Raw genomic sequence first — 24130 nt, 5'->3', positions numbered from 1 at the left:
GAATTGTTGTAATGATATTGTTATTATTATTATTTCTAGCTCTGCTTTTTTTTCTGCTCCTCAGATACTGCCATGACTGTGAGACGCTACCCCACTGTCTCCCCAGCTCCTGCTCCTTCCAGCACAAGGTCCTACTGGGCTGGCAGGAAGCCTCCAAGCCATGGGCTCCTGGAGGTGTCAGACAGTGCCCAGCCACCAGCCCCTCCTGCTGCAGCACCGCTCAGCAGGGAAGAGGAGAAAGGGCTTGAACCATCACCAGCCAGTTGTCTCTCCTACAGCCACTCCAGCAACATGAAGCTGTTTCAGGAGCACATCTGCAAGTGCAGGTAGGTTTGGTTTGCCTTCACAGCATCACCAGCCTGGGCTGGTCATAGGTTTCACCTAATAAGGTATATGGACTTTGCTCTGGGTTTTAGTATGTTATCACCAAAATTGTTGTTTGAATGTATACGGGCCCTGAGCAGACTGGAGACCTCTTTTGAGGAAGTTGTCCTTCTCCTCCCTGAAATGCGTGAGGTTCGGCAGTGGTAGCAGGTTAAATTTGCTATAGAAAGGAGAGGCTGAGGGAGAGAGAAAGAGGTTGAAATCTTTGCTCTGTTAAAGCCAGGCAGGGTTTTGCAGATTGATGTGTTGTTCTGACAAGCTAAGCTTGAAAGGGTTTCTTAAACTTTGAACAGAAAGCATGGAAGTACCAAGGAACTCTGCACTATGCCTTTAAAAGTGTGATTACTGCGGGTCATGGATTTAGTTGTACTGTATCATATATCCCCTGTAACTGAAGCATTACAAGTTAATGCTTTCAGCCCTGAAAAAAGTAGTTTCAGGACAGCTTCTAAATTAAGTGAAATGGCTGCTGGACCAGCCCTGAGTGTCTCTGCTCATTGACGAGAAGCTTTCCAGCACAGGACAACAACCACCGGCGGAACCAGCAGTAATAAGACAGTGATACATGATAGCCCAGCCACATCCTGTTGCTGATACATCCACCTTGGGAATTCATGCTGATTCCCGGGTTCAGCTCAATCATCCCGTGCTGAAAAGGAAAATAATCCAAATGGCCTCAAAGCATGTGTTTGATCAGGGAGAAGTCCATGGCTCTGCCCACCTGACCATGCATGTCCTGGGGCAGGACTCCAGCGGCCACCCTGGGAGCTGACACCTGCTGTGGGTTGTGTCACCTGTGTGGAGGTAACTGTGCATGGCACATCACAACAGCTTTAATTCTGTCCCCCTAAATCCTCAGAGCAGACCAGTGCCCAGCCCCTTGCACTCCCTGTGCAAAGCTGATTTGGGGCCCAGCTCCTCCCTGAGAGGCTGCAGGGGACAACGAGGCCAAGCTTTGAGAGGCACCTGGGTTTCCTTGTAAGGATGTTTCAGGGTCAGATGTTTTACAGCAGTTAGGTACCTAAATTTAGTCCCTGGAAGGGAACTCGTGTTGTGTTCCAGAGCACCCTGACCCTGTAACTCTGGATTTCTGTGCACACTCCACTGGGTCAGGGAAACTCAAGACTCATGGTGCTCATGAATGCTTCCAGGGGGTTTGCCCTCCAGCCAGCTCACGTGGAAGGTGTGCGTGGTTGGAAACACAGGGGCAGCGTGCAGGAACGGGGTGGCAGTGGCAAATACTGCTGCTTGCTCATGAGGGGAAAGAACTTTCAAAGCAATCAAAATAGCTGCACAGATCTGTTACATCAAATGCCTGGGGACCTACCAGGTGCCCATGGCCAAACGACAGAGCTGATGATTTTATCACTGTCTTTGAGCTGCCTTGCCAAGCTGAACAGTGACTCGTGAACTCACTGCTGGCTGCTTCAGGAGGAGAAATGGCTGTGGAAAGAGCTTTTCACCTAACCCCTTCAGAAGGCTGGTTGATCTCCTGAAGCATTGTGGGAGTGTGTCTTGTTTGGTTCAGTCCGGGTCTCCCCTTTGGGTTTCGTGTTACTGTACCATCCCAGTTTATACCCTCCTGGTTTCGTGTTCATAACCCTGCTTTCTCTATTTGTCTCCTCCCAGACCCCTGCCAATCGCTCCGGCACCCCTCCCAAGCTTCTAGAAAGTTCTGGCAGGGGCGTCGAGTGATTGGTCTTGGGGAGAGGATCCCTCCCTTTCCCAAGATAGGTTCCCTTGTGTGTCCCTCATCCCGCAGACCCGTCCTTCTCCTTCCCTGATTCGAAGCCGTTGACGTCATCCCGCCCCTGTCGCCACCCCCCCATAAAACCCCTGGCAGGTGCGTTCAGGGTTGCTCATTGCTGGACACCCCCGGGGGGCGGGGTCCCCTGTTCGGAGACACAATAAACCTTCCGGATTTCATCCACAATTGAGCCTGCCTCCTTCTTCCACCACCTGCCTCTATTGCTGCGGTCCTGTGGAAGGACCCACGAGCCAGACCTCTGGTCTCCCGGATTCCGGAGGCTGGCCCCCGCAGCCTGCTGCATCCAGAGCTGACCGGGCAAAGTGGGAACTGCTCCAAAAAGGACGCAGAGGCAAAGCATGAAGCTTTGTGTTTCTTACACCAAAAAAAAAAATTTAATATCTTTTATGGTCTTAATGGTGGATGCTTCTGTTATATACCCAAATGTCTGACATGGACACCAATCTTAGCTTTTCACTAGTAAGAAAATTTCTAGCAATTAGTTCAGCAAGCTTATTAAGCTTAATTTTTTACAAGGATGACATTTTTGCTTCCCAGCATGCTGGTTCATGTCAGGTTTTCCTATTCTTTGTTTATTGTAGCTTCCTCACATTTTGCTCCAAAGCTATAATCCTGTATGTGATACGAATATTTTTGCTTTAATTCTGTAGAAGTATCACCTTGAATTCATATAGAGCGCAGTTGCATCCAAGTAATAAAAAACCAGCACTGCTAACAAATCATCTGCAATTTGCATGTCTAAAATAATTTAATTCATATATGCTAAAGCATTATTTCTACCAAGGGATTCCCACTGCGTTTGGTAAATGGAAAAAACCATTAAATATTTAAATACAGGATAAGAGAGGCTGAGAACTCTTTTCAGGGCTATTATACTAAAATTACTGAAGGGTCTCTGTGGGTGCACGCGCACCCCCAGGGTTCTGTGCACACACAGCTTTGTACACACAGGGCAGGCAGTGACAGAAGTGAGACTCAATGGGAAATGGCAGATGCTTCCAGCAGACAGGACCATGATCGTCCTTTGGGATGACCATGTGAATGGCATGAAATCCTGCCTCCAGCAGCATGCAAGGGTTGAAAGCATTTACTTTTTGCTTGCTGATTTGCTGTTTTGTTGGGGGTTTTTTTACTTTCTCTGCATGTTTTATACATTTGTAATCCTCATAATGATTTCTCATTTTTTCTCCAGGGGTAAAGTAAAGGCTGTGAGTTTCCTTTTACCAATGGATATGTCAGCATTTGCTGAAAAGCAAGGTTCTCTCAAAAGTCCACAAAATCAGAGCACAAAACATCTAATGGCCATCACTGAAAAGGATATGTGAGCTGGTGAATTTTTAAAGGCCCGTTGATCCCTGAGAGAAATTGGCCTTAAATGATAGCTGTGTGTCAGGTTCCTCTCCTGCAAAACGCTTTGGCAGGATGCCCACAGAGCATCACTCAGCCGTGTTTCGGGTCACTGGCCCAATGTTCAGCACGGCAATGGAAGCCATGACAAAGCCAGCTGGAAGCCCAGACACTGATGAAACCACAGAAAGCAAAGGTCCCTCCACAAAGTGCTTCTGTGCAACGTGTCTCAAGGACCCCTTGCCTTAGGACTGATGTGAACAGGGTGTTGAAGCTGGGTTTGGTGTGTTTGTCACAAAAAAGCAGAAACTGTGCCACTGCTTGTGTTTGCTGATTCCCTTGACAGAAAGGTGTCTGATGCAAATCACAAAATAAGAATTATCAAAGAGCCTGTGAGGTTTTCTCTGTAGGTAAAGCTTTCAAACTTCACAGTACTAATAAAACAAAGTTAAGGAGGTGTTACAGAGTCAGTTAACGTTGCCCTGAATTTCTGCAAAGCTTGGCAATGAGTATATTTCCGTTTGGAGTTCACCTCTAACAGAGCACAGGAGAGTAAGTACATATTGGTATGAAAATGTGACTACAAATCTGCTTCCAACTTGTTGTGCTCATCCAGCTGGAGACTGAAGGCTGGACACCAAGTAAAAATAGGAAGGACGGTGAATATCAGAATTTTTCAGGAATGGCTTCTCAGCACAGCTCGGACCAAAAATCATTAACAGAAATTCAGCAAGCAGGTGCAAAATAAATGTGAGAGAGAACTACAGACAGCTTGTAAAAAACGAGCAGTGCTTGTTAGTCTAGTCATATGAGTAAAGATAGCGTTCCATGTGTTATTTTGATTACAACTATTTAAGGAATCAAAATACTTCACACTTCTTTATGTACAGGAAGCATTTATGATTGAATATTGTATAGAGAATGCATGAATAGTAGATGTTTGTACAGATAACTTTAAGGAAGATTTTCATCTCACTGTCTACTCCTAAAGTTTTGAATTTTCTAAGGTGAAAGCAGAGACTTGGTGTAAAAAAATCCCCTCTGGATTTTCCATTATGTTGTATACTTCTATAAAAATCTATGTTCCTTTTTTGTTTTGAATTTCACTACGGTATTTTATATTCAAATATACTTTTAATATATTCTTACCATTGAAGTAATAATTTCACAGCTATTTAATTTGTGTATTTTTATGTTCAGCTTGGATCCATACAGAGTTGCATTGTAATGTCAGAAGTAATGAATCAATGAGTTCCGGCAAATGATGTTCCAGTTTGGAAAGTTTAGTTAGGCCATTTTAGAAGGCTTTACAGGGAAGTGCTTTTCAAATGTTTTAAGGAAAGCATAATTTTTGGGAACTAAACACTGCATATGTGTTCAGTTAAGGACCTAAATCCAGTTGTTTTCACTTAGGAAAGTAACAAAAGTCTTTGAAAAATCTGGTCCCTGGACCTTTAAGGTACCCAAACTTTTACAGTTAATGTTTTAACACCAGATTTAATGGGATTTGGGAATCCCTATGCTTTAGAAAGCTTTCAAAATCTCAACTTTAAATTTTTCTAAGCTTCAGCTTCCATGAAGCAGCAGTTCTCTTCTCTCACCCTTTTTGTGTCAATTCACTGTATATACATGACTGACACAAAGACTGTGCACTTTTGTAGGCCTAGAGGAAAAAGAGAACAGAAAAGGTGGAAGGGAAAAGGAATCAAAGTAGTCATTGACAGATGGCAGTCAGTATATTAATGAAAAGATTTATTTTTGAATTATATTTTGCAGACTTTAGCAGTGCCTACAGATTTAAGAACACATGATGATGCACAGGCGCATTAATTTTTAGAAGCAGTTGTGCAGATTTGACCCAGGTCTGCACCTCCAGGAGAACCAGATTGTAGCAGATGCCACAGAGCAAGCACTGAGCACATCATTTTTACCACAGTACAGCATGAAGTAACTTACCATGGAGCACTTACTGGCAATTAAAACATTCCAATATTAAACATCCATAGATTGTTCAGTGCAAGAAGGGCAGGTTTAAGCAAAGTGAGTGTTAAAGGACAGAGAGATACTGGCAGCAATTAAGCCATTATTCTTTTCTTTCTTCTTCCCAAGATGATCCATACAAGTTCAGAGGAGCTCTGGGCTTCTACCTAAAACTACTCTGTAATATATCTATATTAAACCCCAGAATGTATACCAGACCCTATTCATGGATGGCCAGACTGGTTGGACCATTTCCAGCTGGAAATTCTTTTTTTCAGAGAAGTGGTCAGGGCTGTTCAGCCACACAGGTGTGGGACTGCAAGAGCAGCAGAGACAGAAAGAGCATCCCTGCTGTGTTCACACTGGCCACGGAGAGACGTAAACTCCTGTGTCACACTTTTGCTTGGGACTAAAGTGGCTTTCTATCTCCACAGCAAATGCCAATAATGACAGAGTCCTCCACTGCCATTTGTTAATGATGTGTTCTCCATTCCATCAGCATGACTAGTCAAGAGTGCTGAAACACATCTCTAGGCTGGAGACACAAGTCTTGTCAGAGCTCCTTCTTGACTTCAGTCACTGGGACAGTGCTGATTTAACCTGTACTTCACTTTTACATCGTTGTGAGTGAGAGAGAAATTGAGTATTCCCATTCTTCCGGAAAGTCTTCTTAAAGCTATGGTCGTACTACAGAAGCACAAAAAAGCACTGGGACAATGGAGAGGCATTACCAGGGGTGAAGGTGATACTGAGATTGTGTGTCTGAGGGTAGCACAGAGTCCAGTGTTTGAAATCTTGATACCCAACTTAGCAATTATAACCCTCAGATGCAGCATCAACATACAGTAGATTTCTCCCTTGCCAAAATAATGAAGAATACCTAGATAACAATATCCAAATAAATAAATAAAGCTTTCCATTCATAAAATTGAACTCCCTCAATGGTGCTGCTCAGCTGTATGGTGGAAAGTCCTCCTGTTACAGGGTGTGCCTACAACAGCATTTCAGTCAGTCAGGAGTACACTCCTGAGTGAATTTCCTGCTCAAAGCCACTCACCATACTTTGTTTCTCGCTGTAAAGTGGTCTCACAGCACACGAATGGATTTCTTCTGGATGAAACGTAAGTCAGAGGATGTGCTTATGAGGTGCTCCAAAAGCTAACAGGTATTATTGCATGGGACCACACCTAGCAAATCCCCTGAACACCTCTGGTGTGGAGAACAGCACTGATGGTTTTACTCTGTGCATCCTCCTCTGCTGCTCTAATTGCACTAATTGCTCATTTAGACAGAGATCCTGGACTATGGAGCTCCTGTCTCAGATTTGAAAAAAAAAAATCTAACCAGGTGAAATTTCATCTGGCTATAGCATGAAGAGGAGGAGATGCCTTTCATCAGTCTTAGCTCTCTGTCTGCTGTTTAAAGAGCTTTGTTCTGGCTGCAGACACAGAGGTGGAAATGTGATGCTCCAGACTGTTAGAGAGGAGTAACATTATCACCTTCTCCAGTGAGATTTTGCTCAAAGTTCACATTAGTCTCATGCCTGCATCCTTAGTCGCTGAATCCACACCCAGAGGTAATAAATCAGTGTGCAGGGCACATCTTCTGTCAAAGTAACCCACCTACTCCAGGATCCATTTATAGGAGTGAGAGCACAATTTATGATGCACCAAATTATCTACAACCTTTATATCCATTGTATTTTTGCTCCTCTGTCTGAAATCCCTGACAGATGAACTTCAATTTTTCTCTGCTATTTCTGATCAGGTATAATTTAAGAGTACATCAGCATGGAAGTATTTCAGCTGAGCAGCCTCTGACACCAGGTGAGTAATGTTGATCTTGAATGCTGTTGTTTTCAATTATATTAGCAACATTAATTCCAGCACTGACAGTCTCCTTCTGCAGTCCTGAAATTTGGTTTTTTTTTATTAGCTGGGCTGACAAAACGAGAAATAAACTTGAAACTCATTTGAAGGTGTCAAATAGGTTGTAGGCCTCGAACAGTCCTTCAGTGTTGTGACAAATCTGATGCTTTGTAACTCCACCATTTCCATGTCCTTCTATGCACAGCATGTGTGGCTGGTTCAGAGATCACAGGTGCTCTTTTTTACTGTTGCATGCTATCAAGTAGATATTATTCCCTCCTCAGGATGCAAAAATACAGGTTGTTTTAGATCTATTCTGCACTTCTACTTCATGATGCCTTTACCCAACAAAAGACCTGTTAAGAGATGAAGCTGTTGTTGCAGTTAAAATGTAGATGTAACTCTGCTAACCTTACATGGGGAAGTTGTTGGCTGTGCTGGAGTCAAGACAGATGGTCACTTCAGGGAATGTTTCTTTTATGGCAAGTGCTCATTTGAGTAGGAATATTTCTGGCTGGATGAGTCACCTCTTTCTCAATTGCTGCATCAGATACCAACACAAGATTTTTGCACAGGGATATTCAAAGATGTGGCACAGGCTGAAAATGCATCTTCAAAGCATCTTGCAAGGGTTTCTTCCTCCACTGGGAGTATTATATGGCCCATGTAGATTGATTTAAAAAAATTTCCTCCATTGTTTTATTTTTACTGAACACTGTGATGAAATGTCTTTTTTCTTTTTTTTTTTACAAAATCATGTGGTACTCATATACAAAATCAGTCCCATAACAGCAAAATGCACAAAATCATAATAAAATTTCTCTGTTTAATGTAAAAGTAAGAAACTTAGAGTAAAGTGCAAAAATTAGAGCGAACATTTCTATTCTGTGGCTCTTCAGCAGCAGGTTTGACTCTTCCCTGGTTTGGAGGACGAGAACCATCATCTGCTTGCTGGTTGCCATGGAGACTTCCATCGCTTTTGGAATCACAAGTTTTGCCTGCAAGGAGACACGCCTGAAGTGTGAGTTTTTAAGGACCAGCAAGGTTTCTGTTTGTCAGCACACCACATACTGGAATAACTACCACATCTAAGTAGGTGGGAGGCAAGGCAGTAAAATATTTTCTAGTAATTAGTGACAACATATTTAGTCTTTATAAAATCCACAAAACACAGAAATAGAACTACAAGACTTGCTGAATTAGATTGTTATGGCATCAAATCTGTTATCTTTCAGCATCAGCTGCTTCAAAGGAGAATGAACTTTGGTCACAGAACATGAGCATGGCATTAAATCCTTCTGACTCCTGCAGCAGTCTGGCTTGAGGACTGAGGTCTCTCTTGAGTAGGTAAGGCTCCCCCATAACTACACTTTTTCTAGGAAAAGATGGGTACATGAACAGTTCATGGCTCTGTCCCTGTGCAGAGCTGTCTAACGTTTATCAATTCTATTTGCACAGCCAGAAGGGCTCTGGGGTTTGACAGCTCTGTCAGCTTCTTTCTCCCTAGTGCACAATCAACACCTGGGATTGCTCCAAAGGTGAAATTTGTCTGGCCCTAAAGAGTGTGCAGAAGGGTGATGTGTATATGTTGGCATGAATTTCTGGCTCAAGTAAAACAATAGTTATTCAGAAGACGCATATAAAGAACTTGTAAGATTAAACCTCAGTTACTTCCTAGTTCTGTGGTCTTTGTGAGATGGTAACCAAAACTACCTGTTAAATCTCCAACTTTCATCTGATTTCTTCTTTTGAAGCTGTTTTGTGCATCTGTGGGGCCGTCAACATATTTCATTGCAATAGCTGGGGTCTGGTCCTTTTCTGGCTGAGTCTGAGTAGCTGAAAGAACAACACAAAAGGACATTTAATTGGATTGTATTAATGCTCATTTGTTCAAGGAAGAAAATATGTGTTGAGTTGACTCTACCTGGCTGATGAGAACTTGGTATTGTTTCAGTCTTGCCTTCTGGAAGGGACTGAACAGATTCATGGCCAGAATCTAAATCTTTCAGAGGCCTTCCCATAATCTCATTCTCAGTTGCAGATTTATTTCTAATGAGGAAGTATGTGTGCATTTTCCCTTTGCCTTTTACTTCTATTTCTCCTCTTTCAGTAATCTCAAAATTCTTGTATTTTAGGCACCTAAAGTATGAGAAGCAAAACGAATGTGAAAATTCAAGACAAATAGAAGTGACACTGATGTTTTAAAAGAGCCGAGTGATCAAATCACAACAGTCTGGGGAAAAGAGTCTCAATTCATGAACAACTCAGGATTTGTTTCAACTGTTTATTCAAGCCTGTTGTGCTTTCATAGCTTTACACATACAGCCTGATCAAAATTAATGGATCACGTAGTCAAATACTTCAGTAGGGCGGAGGGTTCTTATTGACCAGTAAATAGAACTTAAGAACTGAGGCAGCCAATATCAGCTAGACAGAATTATCCCCAGTCATTTCATCAGAGAAGGCAATCAGGTCCATCAAGCATGATTTACTTATTCTACATCCAGACTTACTTATTTTACATCCAGACTTGCTATTCCCGATTGCCTTTTTCATGTGTTCAAAAATGGCCATTTGATTTTCACTGGGACTGACACGAGGCTTATCAGCCTCCAGTTTCACCCTGTCCCCCTTGCCATTTTTCCATGCAGCTGTAGCATCTGGCTTTCTTCAGCTGCTACGGTGCTGACAGTCACGGCCTTCCAAAGCTGACAGCCAGCAGCTCTGCAGTGCCATCGCCCAGCTCTCTCATTACCTCAGATCCCTTCTGCTCCCTCACATTTCTGTAGATTGAGGTGTCTCAAAAGACCCCTGCTCTGATCCTCTTCCAATACTTACAGTTCACCTACTCCTTGGACCCTGACTCTTGGTGCAGGGACCTTGAAGATCTCATCAATGAAGACCAAGGCAAGAAAGGCCTTGAGTAACTCAGCCTTTCTTCAGGGCACTGTCACTGAATCACCTGCCACAGCAGGTCCATGTGTCTGTTTATATTCTAACATTGCAGAAGCTCCTCTGACTGCCTTTGAACTTTGTTGCCCATTTCAGTGCCAGCTGAGTTCTCATTTTCCCAACATCATTCCTGTGTGCCCAGAAAATACTGTTGCACTACTTCCTTTATAGTTTGTCTTTGCTTCCACTCTTGCACACAGATTTTATGCATACATGAAGTTCTTGAAAATACAGTATTAATTTTTTATGAACATGAGTTTCTGGAGAGTAAATTACAGCATGAAGAAGATAGCTGTGTATGCAGTTTATCCATAGTAAGTGTAAATAAAACTGTTTCACTACAAATTATGGTACTCAAAGAGAGAGATTTTAAAGCTTTTGTTAATAAACATTCTAAATGTTCTGATTGTCTTTCTAGCATCTACATCAATTTATCAGTACTTCCAGCTAAGCTGTCACAATTTTTTTTTTTTTTAAATATTTTGCTCTCTTGGATGGAGACTCTCAAACCTCTGCTTCTATATAAAGGTACATTTGGAATAAATAGAGAAAATCAAGCTCTTTACAAGCAGTGACTTTCCTTTACAAGCTGCTTAAAAGAGTGACTAAGCACCATCTACACTGAAAGGTGCAGCTACCAAGGCAGTGGATTTCAGCACGGATTTGAACAGGTAAAGTTTCCAACGCAGTTACTCACTGATAGGCACTGGAGCTCAGGTGAATTTTGCTCGGGACACCGTGGCTCTCCATGCGGGAAGCGATATTCACTGTGTCTCCAAACAAGCAGTAACGAGGCATCTTTTCTCCAACAACCCCAGCCAAAACAGGACCTGTATGGATCCCAACTCGAATCTTTACAAAGACATAAAACACCCCCCAAAAATGTCACTTGTTATTTAACATCTTTCTTAATGCTATCCAGTTCATCTCAACACAACACTGGACACCAGTATGATATCAAATATCCACAGGGAGACACTCTTCATGAAAAATATGCCCATGTGGGCCTTGCCCAAAGCCACAGAGGAGTCAGAAGCAGCTGTTTGAGGTGCTGCTGCAATACATTAACCAGAAGCTCAGCACGAGAAGCAGACAGACACAGATGCACCTTTGTGTTAACTTACTTGGATAGGATTTCCAGAAACTGGGTTCTGCACTCCTTTGGCTGCCATTATCATGCCCAAGGCAAAATTAGCAACTCGCTCAGCATGAGTGGGTACAGGCACAGGGACCCCACCTACAACCATGTAGGCATCTCCAATCGTCTCCACCTTTAATTGAGAGGGACAAGCACATGAGCATGCCAGGTATATCTCACTCAGGTTAGTGTTTTGCTGTTCAGGGCTCTTCTTATCTGCACCAGCTGCCCCTTTCTCTTAAAAGATGTTTCCAGTCACTGAAAAGCTCTAGCACACGTGAGTTTCCTTGAGATGGAGATTCTTTCCTTCACTCCACACTAAAAATTTCAACACATTCTGTCCCTGCTCACTTGACCCACTTTAGATATCAGTGTGAGAGACCCTAAGGAGAAAGGGCTGCTGTGCAAGTGTCAGACTGTTTGCCTTCCTCTTTTGCAGGGCAGACCCATATGCAGAGAGCTAACCCGAGGCACAGCCTCCTGAGCCAGGAGGTTACATGATAGATGAGTGATATTAATTAGCTCTAATTCACAATTGGTGCTAAAAGCATATTTCTTATTTAGGAGAGATTTATTTTTTTAAAAAGTCATAATAAAGCAAGGGAGCCTATTCACGGCTGATTATGATTAAGGGGTTCACATGAAATTAAGGAACCTCATCTCCAGAATGTCACAGAACACAGTGTGAGCTAAGCAATTTGGGAGCATCCTTCCCTACAACCAGCTGTTTTCCCACAACAGCTGCAGCCTGTGACACATATGCTGAAGGGTTTGTCCTCCTTCAGGCATCCAGTCTCCTTGAAATACATGCAAAAGTAAGAGAAATACTTTGGATTTTGTTCCTGTATCAGAAATTTTGCTGGAAATAGAACAGACCTGTATGAAACAGGGAATTCTTTAATGTTTATAAACCCACTGTAAAAGCCGGTTACATGGTAGTGAAATTTTTTTAACTGCTCTTACGAGACTTCACTGGCCATTTATCATCAGTAAACAAGAGATCTTTTAGATTAGATTGATTGGCTTTCTTAAAAATTAACACCAATAGGACAGTGGAAACATAATGTAATATTTGGGTTTGTGCATTAACATAATGACTTAAAACTGTTCAGCACATTAATCTCAAAGAATGTGTTCCTGTCCATGCCTTCTATCAGATAGCCAAACCCACGCTGACGCCAGTAATTTTCTGTAACAAATTAAAAACAACTGTAAAAAGCTACTAATGCAAATAGATACCCTAATTATTTTTCAGCCATAGTAGAAGATTTAATTTAGCAAGATTTATTCATAACTTTAGATGGTTTTAAGCTTGGGCCAAGTTTCTTTGATCAATGCCACTATTTCATTTCTTTTCCAATTCCCTGCAATAGTAATCTCATCCTTGCTTTCTGTACCCCAGTAACCTCCTTCAATATTAATAGGAGTTATATACAGGCATCAAAAGGAGATTATTATAGTGACATATCATTTACTCATGATGGATGATTTACATAGAATATGATGCTAATCTATCCTAAAATCTGTGAGCCATATCCTGAATGCTTCAATTATTGAATACATATTCCTTGCCAAGGAAGAAATGCTTCTGATTTCCCAGTACAATTTATGTGGGATGAACTGCAAGCCTTGCCTGAGCAAGGAATGAACGAGATCTGGATTTCACCCTTTACTATTTCTGCCTTCCTCGATACTTAATGAGCTGGGAACAGACAGAAACTTAGGAACTGCTCTTCAGCACATCAAATCTGGTAACTCTGGAAGTGTTAATGACACTATTACAGTAGGCCAGACAGTGCTCTGATCTTTGCAGCACAGTTTGGAGATCACATGTACATTACAGCCTAGGTCTAATTGATGCTCTTTGGGGGTCAGCAGGAGATCAATACCATAGCTGAAGATCTCCATGAAATAAATAAAAAGTCTGGGTATTATCTGGGTATTGTTTACAATGTTAATTTCCACCAGAGTGACACTTAATGATAGTGACCTATTTACAAAAAGTTCAAATAAAGGACCTAGGAAAATTAGTCATGTTGGACAGGCATTTGAGATAGGAGGGAAAGAGATACATGAAAAAACAGCCATTCTGGTATTAGCATTGTGGAAAGAGACTTTAGTCTATGACAGAAGTTGCATTCCTGTCCAAAAATTTTAAACAGATTTAATCACACTTCCCTTTGTTTTTCAGTTTGCGTGGCCACTACAAATAGGTAATATTTTATGATTTATAAAAAATTATGCTGTGCTGAAGAGGATTTAAGTACATTTAAAAGCAAAAAAAAAAAAAAAAATTATGCTGTGCTGAAGAGGATTAAAGTACATTTAAAAGCAAAAAAAAAAAAAAAAAAGCAAAGCAAAAACCACAGCAAAAATTTCTACAGCGTTTTTTGAACAGTACCTACCTTGTACACGTCATGCACCGTGGTCAGTCTGTCAAATCTCAGGTACATTGAATTTAACATGAGAACTATCTGAATAGGCTCACATTGGGCACAAATGTTGGTAAAGGTCACCACGTCACTGAACAATACAGTGCACTCCTTGAACTCTCCTGTGAGCAGAAAGAGCAGTGGTTAAGTACTTGCAATGGCTGGACAATCATGGTATCTGTTCAAGACTTGTTTGCACAGATCATCCAGTGACCTATCAGTTGTAATATTCATAAGTGGGTGCTGAGACGAAGGAGAAGTGTCGATATAGACTGTATCAAATGTAAGAATCATTGCACATCTCAACGCAGAGATCTGAATACATCATATACAGGATACACTTAGCTTGTTATCCTTAGTTTCATATATGTACTTACTAAAGGGAATTTAGGCATTTAATTGCTACCCTTAATAACAATGGGAATCATCACGATTCTGTGTTTACAGAGGTACTAAGAGAATAGTCTAGGAAACACCACTTTCTTCATTTCCTTCACTTCTGAGCCCTTGTTTTCCTGTATATCCATGTTAAAACCAAAATCTCAGATTACTGTTGATCACTGAATTTTTTCACTGACTGGGCAGCTACTACCACATTTCACCACCTAAAGAACAATACTGGCAAAGAGCTTCCAAAGCTTTCTTTGAAAGAATAGCCTAATTTTTATTATCAGCGAGATTAAGGGTCTGGGTCATCCTCCTACCCAAGAACGTCACCAAGTACAGAGGACTCCACAGCAGTGGCAAAGGGGCTGTGCCAGCACCCCAGTCTCTATCACCATCTCCAAATGCAGAAATCCCACATCCCAAATGATCCTGTTCATTCACCTGCCTCAACTCGCTTCCCCTCTTTCAGCTGGTTGGCCACGTGCTGGGGAAGCATGGCATAGAGCAGAGCTTCAGTCTTCTTCTTCTCTTCCTCCAGGTGTTTTGACAGGATCCTCAGCTCTTCCTTCTTCCTCTCCAGCTGGTTTGAGAGCTCCATCTCTGCCAGTCGCTGCTGATTGAGGAGAATCAAATCCCTGGTCACATCGTGAGGGGCAATGTCTGCGATGTGCATCTGCCGCTCCTCCAGCTCATGCAAAGTGCGAAGCAAAGGTGAGCAGAGGTAGAGCATGCACTGAAGGGACTCCATCCACATCATCTGGCCTGTGGGGAACAAGTGTTGGCAAGGGTTTTCAGCAGTGTGGCCTTTCACACGGTGCTCAGCATTACTGGTGTTAATTTTAGGGGATGAGTTCCAAGGACAGTGGGTTTCTGTAGGGTCTGGATGATCGCAGGAATTTGTTTTCTGTGAATCCTCCTTTTCAGAGGAGCTACACTAGGCAAATAACAAAATGCCAGGACCCAGGAAGCAGTCACTCCCTCACTGCAGGTGCTGGGCAGAGCCCAACTGTGACTCAGGTCTCTTCCTCATGAGGAACCCCAGTGCTCACAATATCTCTCCTCTCCTTTCTGCTCCCTTCTGCATTTCCCCTCCTCTACTCCCTGGTCTTGAGCTGTTCCTGAAGCCAGTCAGTTAGAATCATGCACAGGGGAACCAAGACTCACGGTGATTAAGCAAAACATTTGAAGTTTAATTTCACAGCGCATAGTTTGTGTCCCAGTAAAGTCAATGGCACTTTCCTTCCTGGAAACTGGAGCTTTCCCTCACTATCATAATCTAAATAAGCAGTTACAAAAATGCCTGAAAGGTAAAAAGGATTTTTGGTGGGCGATTCAGTTTTTTGGTTTTTGGTTGAGGTTTGGTTATGATTCTGCTTTGTATATTATTATTATTATTATTATTATTATTATTATTATTATTATTATTATTATTATTATTATCTTGCTTCACAAGTATCATAGGTTTCTAAACAGCAATCTAGAAATTCCTGTTTCTTTCTTTCTCCCTCACCTCATCCCCAGGGCTACTGGATGAACAGCTTTAAAAGTAAGAGGATTGAAACATCAGAAATACCATGTGAATTAACCCCCAAAGCATAAGAGAAAGTACAGTTGTACCCATGACTAGTCAAAGTTCCTTGTTTTGGTAGCATTACTTTTTTCAAGGTCTCCCTAAACCCTTAGTTTTTTCTGAATCTCAGGAATACGACATTTTACACTCATTACATAAAGGTGAAATGAGACAAGAGAAAATTAGGTGAGATTACATAGCTCAGAAAAGCAAAATTGAAGTCACAGAACACTTAAAGCAAATGTCATTATAGTTAATTACACCTAGCAGAGGATCATCCCATATTCAGTCCTCTCAGTAAAAATAAAGCAAATACAGTATCTTCTTTGCTGAGATAATTTTAACTTGTAAACTCTTATGTGGCTTTGGGGGGGTTGTGTGAAGACAGAAATCAGAATCTGAAAATGTGCTACAAAAAATAAAAGCACAGAGAACTAATCTATTTTTAATCACATTTGAAACCCAGCCAGTAGCAAATAACTCCCCTCAAAGGCATAAATTAAGAACAAATAATGTATTCACATGTGGGTTTTGCAGCATCAGAAAAGCACCATATTTCTAAGCCTTTCAAATAGGAGCAAAGTTGTTGTTTCTGACTGAAAGCCTTCAAAATCTGGTGGGGTGATAGCAGAATTTGTGTACGAGCATGTCATGTTTCTCTAAACAGAACCATGTAATCTCCTCTCCCAAAGGCTATTTATAGGACTTGAGTGAGGTCAGGAGTGCACCTCTGTGTAATTCCTGATTTAATATGAGCACTCGTGCTACTGAAAACAGTGAAGTACCTCTTAGCTCTAGCATTGGCCGTTCTTTCCACGACTCAGGCATCATCTCTCTTCTAGTCTGGAAAACAAATTGGCTGTTGATGAATTTCTGAATGCTGGAGATGGTGAAGGGTACTTCTGGGTGAACGATCCTGAAGTACTGATCCAAGCAGATGCCCATGGTCTGAAGGCCAGGTACAATCTTTTGAATGCTCACCCCAGCTTGCTTCACTTTGAGCTTAAAAAGAAAACATAGGCCATGTGTTACAATTCATGTCCCTTTGGGTTCAGACCAAGCTACAGCTGATTGCTGTTTATACATTTCCACACGCTGAGCCTTGCTAGAGTATGTGGCTTATTTCTGAACAGAATTTCTACCTTGTTAGTAGTTACTACACAGCTCTGAATGCATGCCCTTTATAGCAAGGCAAAGCCCCAGGAAAAGAATGTTGTTAATTAAGTGTTCCTTCCTGTCAATTGTGAAAAATCCCCAAAACTACCTGCTATTATCCCTGCTTGCATTTGTGTAGGCCTAACAAACAGGTAGCTGCAGGAGAAAGTTAAGAGACACCAGAGTGTCTTGTATTCCAAAATGAAAATAACTGTGGCATAGAATGGCTTGGCAAATATTAATTTTCTAATAGATGCCATGGGTTACTTTCTCTTAACTGGGTGTAAAGGTTTAGTCATTCTTCTTTACTCTGCTGACCATATGTGAGCTCTTAAATTCTGCAGAAATGTTCTTCTCTGCTTGTTATCAGTTACTGAAGCTCTGACCCAGCTACCAGGAATGGGTGTAGGATTTGTCTTCTTTGCACACTAGTAATCTTATTAAATTCTGCATAAAATATGGCCCTCTTGAAAGGTTAAAGACACTGTATTTTGGCTGATGTGGACAGTAGCACGAAGCAGGTTGTGTGCTCTGGAAATCTCGATCAGCATGATATCAAAACATGTTCCCTGAGGGGAATGTGGTCAGCGTTCTTCTGCTGTCCCATCCTCAGTTTCTCCTTTCTTTGCTCCTGTCTTAAGCCAATATTCTCTCCACCGAGTTCGGAGCAAGAGGAGCTGTAGCTTGGTGGGAACCCAGGCTAGTTGGGAGGGCAGCCCTTATAGGGGACTGTAGATTATGTGTGCAAAGGAGAGGAGACTCAATCCTGCCCCAGAAGGTAAAGAGATTTTTGGGTCCTAGATGGGGCTGCATGCTGCCTGATTTGGTAGGTAGCTGGGTTTTCCCAGCAGAAGCATGTCTCAGGAAGCACATAGAGCCTCACCTGCCAGCAGAGCCCTCAAAGCCTTGGGATAGATTAATAGGAGCAGAAGGGGACTAACTTGGCAAAGCCAATTTAAAGGATGGGACATGTCTCTGGTATATCCAGGGACAGGAAGGTGGCCAGAAACCTCGAAAAATTCTGCTTAGTATTTGGTAACAGATAGACTGCTGCAATAAACCTTGCTGGCATTTCTGCAGCTGTTTCAGACATGGTAAACTCAATAAATTCAAAGGAGATTCCTGTCTGCAGTGATCCAGAGAGAGAGTTGCTTTGTTTATTGCATGTCTCTGTACAGAGTACTTCTGCAAATCCTGTGAGTGTGCACTGCACACAGAGCACATGCAGCAGGGAACTGTAGGACAGTCAAAATAGAGGGAAATTACTACGAGGTTTATGCAAACTAAGGGCCCTGACCACATGCTTGTCCTACCTCTTTGTCAAAAACCATATGAAAAGGAAGTCCATTGCAAAATGTTTTTGTGTCAATCCAGAGGCTCTTGGGATAAACAGGATCAAATCCTCTCAGGAGCTTACCTGTGGTGATAAATGTATAGTCTTTAAATCAGGCTGCACCTCATAAAGCCCATCAGCATTACTTTTTGCCACTCAGTGAAACAGGACCCTAGATCATAATGACTGAAGACAAAGCAAACAGTGTGTGGGCCCAGAAATGAGCACACATCTGTGCTAAATGCTCTGCCGTGTAATCCACAGCTGATTAGCAACTAATCTGAGTTGGCTGGGTGTTTAAAACTTAAGCACACAAAAACCACAGAGCACTAGATGCATGAGATTATGTGGAAAAAATAAGAATAGATTAACAACTGTAGATGTTACTCCTTTATGAATCTGCAGATGCCATAGCAATATGACACAGCTACATCCCACAAAAATGTGCACAGAAGTGGATTTAATACACTTTGCCAGCTCCTAAGAAACACTTAGAGAAAAAAAAAAAACCAACATCTTGGCAATACTGAACTAGATTTTCATTCCTTCTGAAAAATTCCTTCAGTTTTATAAACATATATAAACATCTAATATATAGAGGTACGAACAGAGATTGCTAGATTAGCAGTAGACTTTTGGTAGCGGAGGATGTAATTTGGCTTTCAAAATTTACTACAGTTGATAGTTTTGGAAGGAATAGTATCTACCGAGTTAAAAAACATGCTTTTAAATTCAGCATCTTAAACCAAGTGACATGACAATGAAGAATCAAATTCACCACACAATGGCATTTTATAGAAGAAGACTTTTCAGATGAAAGCCCTGTTTAAGAGACAAAAGTGACAGGTCATATTCCATTTAAGTATCTGTCATTACTAAGCATGCTTATTATCTGCAATTTTTCTTTGATCATCAATGTCAAACTGAAAGAAACTTAACCAGAAACATTTTGAAAATTTGCAGAGGAAATATAAATGGTAACTTCAAAATGGATGGGTGGGTGGGGATAGGGAGGCTTACTGACTTTCTTGCTGAAGAGACTCAGAAATGATGACAAGCTCTCTCTGAACAATCGCTCACCTTTTCCTAATGTGATTATTCCTCTTAATGTTTTCCAGTGACTTTTCTTAACAGGACAAACAGAGTTTCCTCTGTCTCCATTTGCATTCTTGGCTTTTTCTAGGTCCTGTTGAAATAAATCCAAAGGGAAATTCAAAGGTGATTTTACTTTAAATATATTTTAGTAATATGCTGATATGAATATTAAAATACCTCTTTATTCAGTTGGTTCTCAAATTGTTTTTCAGAGTCAACAAGACATCGAGATGAGGAAGAAAATTCACTTCTTTCCTTACATGGAAATAGAGGGGTTTGAGTGACAAGAAAAACAATATGTTCTTTTTTCCCAGTTCTTTCTTCTTCTTCTGTTTGATTGACTATTTTCATTGAAATCTCAATGTTAAAAAAATCCAGGGCTGCTGCACTGATGATTCCTGAAGAAGAAACAAAAGACAAGGTATTGCCAAGAACAAAACCTTTTCAATTCCCCTTTTAGAGGGCCCACAGTGGAATTTCACTGTTTCAGAAATCACTTTTCCAAAGGACTCTGGAAGAAGAAAGCAACCCATGTCGTTCTTGCTACCGTTGCCATGATGAGAATATGCACACAGGAGGTCAGCTTTAAAGTTACTGCTGCTTTTGCCTTGGCTGAGGACAAATGCTTATTTTCACTAGGAGCAGCCCAGCAGGACCTCTGAAGAATGTGTTCAAGTAGTCATAGAGCAATAATATGAATTCCCATTAACCCAAAAAGTGCAGGCAGTCTAAAGAAATTCTGCTATACAATCTATTTCAATCGCTGAAGGATATTATATTTTGAAAGGAAGGAAATACCTTTCATGCAGATGCAAAATCAGTTTCTCATCTCTGATTGGGTATTAGGCAAAATACTGGACAATGACATCAAAAGCTCTGTCTGACATTCCAAATATTTCTGTGCTTTCAATATTAAATGAGTTTTGACAAAGGGGGAAGTTCTGATGAACTTCTAAATTCGGCATTATTTATGAAAGAAAGGAATATGATCTTCTCTTACAGACCTATAGCTGTCCAATCCTTGCACAATTACAGCTCAGGAGATTCTGGTAAATTCGGATAAAAGATTCAGTTTTGAGCAGGGTTCAGTAGGAGTTTCACAGATTGGATGTACTACAGGGTGGATGACTGTCTTGAACTCAACTAGAATTTCTACTTCACTGTAATTTAAAAAGCACGAGTCACCAAGAATTAATAAACAGTTAGACATAATACACTTCATGAACTTTAATTCTTCTTCCAGGGACGGAATTCTATAGCAAGAATGGACAATTACAGTCCAGGTTGTCATACAGTACATTTTGATGAAAGTTATTGGGAGCTAGGAGTGATCAGGCAGTAGGGAAGTACTGAGTTCAGGTGTCTGGAGACCGAACGCTGCCACGCTTCAATTCCATGGCCAGTCCTCATCTGAAAAAAGATACTGAACTCTGAGTGCATTTGCAAATATTTGATTATTCTGTATATATATTGCATTGATCTGTACTCTGCATTTTGTCTCATTACCTGGCACAATATGGCACAGACCTCTTCTGTCTGAATAGTAATGTAAATTCATTGACCCATCTTCATTCTTTTCCACTCTAAAAGATGGTGCATTCATCTCCTGAGGAAAAAACAAACAAAACCAAACCCAAAATCTCAATATCTTTTTCTGAAAAAGACTACTGATGGATTCTACTTTGATAAAAGCATCTCATGCCTTAATAACATAAACTGTAATATGAATAAGCTGAAAAACATAAAATTAAATATTCTCACCTGTGAAGGAAAATCTGCTATGCTTTAAAGCCAATGTACCAAATAATACCTAATGTTGAAGACTAGTCAAAACTAATCATTTTTAGATATTGTCCTAACATTTCGGAGTCAGCTGTCTCAGAACGTAGGAGAACATGCTTTGGTGATTTTTTTCATTATTTATTCACACCTAGGAGATGCTGTTCCTTGTGTTATGAGCTCTGGCAGAGTCCATCCATACCTGCTCAGCAGTTACTACTCGGACTTGCCTGGTAAGAAAGGGACAGGTAGCTGTGCAATGCATCCAGGTTCTCTATGAACTCATAGAGATTTCCACCCAGTGTCCTCAGCATGTGGTCATAGCCTGAGCGCTTGCAGAATTCAAAGAAATACTTTCCAAACTCGCTCAGAACAGTGTCAGCAGGAACACCTGGCAAAATAAAGATACCTTAAGAAATAAGAAAGGTTTGCAAGTTCTTGCAGTGCTGTCAGGTGGATTAAGAATGAAGGCAGAAAATTTGCAATACAGGGAAGACATTCCCAAGGGCACAGGAGACAAAACCTGGGCTGCAGTCTCAGGCTTGACCCAGGATGGTTCATTTTTGAGGCATGCTAACACATACCTAATACTTTGCAGGCTTTGTCGACGAGCTGCATTGTGATCTCATCTTTGTAAACCTCAAAAGTCAAGAAAGAATCCTGGACTCCAGCCTGCAGCCTAAAGCAGAGAAGACAATATTCTTGTTTCAGCAGTGCTGGAAATACAACACGCTTGGGTGACCCAACTGGTATTTCTTAAGTACTGTTTGCTGTGAATGCAAACACTACTTCACCTAATGATGTAAGTTTAATATTAAATTGCTTTAAATTAATTAAATTGCTTTAACATGGCTGAATGGCGGTGTCCACCTCTCCATTTCTGCTATTTCACATTATGGTAAAACTCTATCAAGGATTAGGACATCTTACTGTGGGGTGCTAGAGCAAGTGGACTCTTAGTTTGTCTTCTGGTCTACTGGCTTGTCGTTCAATGTGGCCACAATATCTAGCTCTTTGAGGCTCCCCAAACCTGCTGGTTTTTTTATATTGGCTTCAATGGATAATATATGTATATATCTAAATATCATTTATGTATCTTGGAAATACTACATAGCTCATAAAGACAAGACAAAACCAGAGATGATACAAGGCCAGATTGAATGGGGCTTTGAGCAACCTGGTCTAGTGGAAGGTTCCCTGCTCATGGCAGGGGAATTGGAACCAGATGATGTATGATTTAGCTGCTTTTCTGAGAGTAGTTGAATTAAACTGACTTTATATTAAGGATGACATCTTTTCAGTGTAATTACTTCTTGATATTGTCATGCTGAGCCAGTGAGTCTATTGCAAAATTGTCTATAAGACTAAATGTCATCTTTAATTATCTGATATGACAAATTAATTGGGACAAATTAGTATCAGAGGATGAAGTGTTACAAGGCAAGAAACTGTCCCTGTTAGTTACTCCTAATAATTACTTGAGATACACATCAGCTACCATTTACCAATGAGAAATTACATCCTCTGTTGCTGAATTCCTGTGCATTTTCTTTCAACGCACTACGTTTATTGGCAACACATTACCTTAATTTTTCCCATGTTTCTTCGCCATACTTTTCAACCACCAAAGACTTCAGGCATGTGTTTATAAATCCATACTGCAAAAGCAAATATATGAACATGGAAAAGACCTACTGGTTTTTCAAGTGCTGCCCCAACACACCACTATTTTGTATTTCAGATTCCTCTGCTAATTTTATATTGCAAGAGAGAAAGTAATAATGCTTGACGGCCTAAAGAGAAAGTAATATTGTTTGACAGCCATTGTATCTTTCAGTAAACAGCGCAGCCTTTTCCTCAGCGTTTCACAAGCATTCAGCAGAAGAGAAGAAACAGCCAACGCTGTTTTGCAGAGAAGGGCCCGAGGCCCCGCCGGCCGGGGATGCGCTGTGCCGTGGCTGCGGCCGGAGCTCGGCGCTGCAGCGCGGGCACAGCAGCCACGCACGGCTGCCGCATCTGCGGAGACTCGGCCGTGCCGCGACTGCTGCGGTTCTGCCTTAGCACTGACGGACTCGCCACTGGGGATCGGGAAACGATAAAAGAGCGGCCCGAGCAGCGCTGTCAGAGCGGCACCAGCCGAAGGATGATACGCTCCGAATGCCCCACAGCCTGCGGGTCAGCACCCTGTCCCGACACGGCGGCAGCAGGCGCTCAGCCCCTGCTCTCAGGCTGGCAGGGGCTGCCCGTCTGTCTGTCCGTCTGTCCCCGGCAGGAGATGCCTGTCTGTCTCCGGCCGCAGCTGTCTGTCCACGACAGGAGCTAGCTGTCTGCCTGTGTATCCCCAACAGGAGCTACCTGTCTATCTGTCGGCCCCCGGTAGGAGCTGTCTGTCTGTCTGTCCCGGCCCGCCCCGCCGCCCCGCTCACCATCCTGCCGCTGCCGCCGGTCCCGCTGTGTTGCCCGCTGCCGGCCCGGGGGGCGGCGGCCCGGCCAGGCCCGGCCCCGCCGCGCTCGCCCGCGGCGGTGACACCCGGTGGCACCCGGTGGCACCCGGTGGCCGCGGGCACGGACGCGCCGCCGGCGCTCGGAGCGGCCCCGAGCGGCGCGGTCCCGGGTCCCCTCCGCGCCCCCCACGGGCTCGGCTGTTTTCCGCAGAAGAGGCGCGTTTCCCGCAGCTGTGGCTGTGTCGGGAATTGAGTGCTGCCGAGGAGCATCCCGGGGCCACGGCATCGCCGGCACGACGGCAGCTCACGGCACGTCCCTCGTCCCGGTGCCCGCTGCTGGAGCCCAGGCAGGACGTGGTGCGGTCAGCCCCAGCTGGACACTACCTGGCACGGCCGGGATCATCGGGTCCCAACCTCCGGAGGGCAAGGAGCCGGGAGAGTGGCAAGGAGGTTTCTTGCCAAGGCTTTCTTAGAACTGCCCTTAGCAGAGCAGGAGCA

At 42.4% G+C, this 24130-nt stretch overlaps 1 protein-coding gene across 1 annotated transcript; it reads right to left on the bottom strand.

Moving 5' to 3' along the window:
* Positions 1–8193: 8193 nt before the first annotated feature.
* On the bottom strand, positions 8194–23902 carry LOC309576608 (guanylate cyclase soluble subunit beta-2-like; the record flags this gene model as incomplete). The annotated part of the gene is given in 19 exon segments (XM_082288017.1): positions 8194–8345; positions 9061–9183; positions 9272–9486; positions 10997–11151; positions 11424–11570; positions 13843–13991; positions 14698–15018; positions 16612–16828; positions 18295–18398; positions 19395–19500; positions 19587–19807; positions 20916–21015; positions 21419–21579; positions 21773–21867; positions 22773–22879; positions 22883–22981; positions 23261–23519; positions 23615–23773; positions 23775–23902. Coding segments are annotated over 19 exon segments (3018 nt in total).
* Positions 23903–24130: the final 228 nt, after the last annotated feature.

The sequence above is a fragment of the Coloeus monedula genome (genome assembly GCF_965178545.1).
Source record: "Coloeus monedula genome assembly, chromosome: 10".
Taxonomy (NCBI): Eukaryota; Metazoa; Chordata; class Aves; order Passeriformes; family Corvidae; genus Coloeus; species Coloeus monedula.
This window is presented reverse-complemented; position numbering and strand designations above follow the sequence as displayed.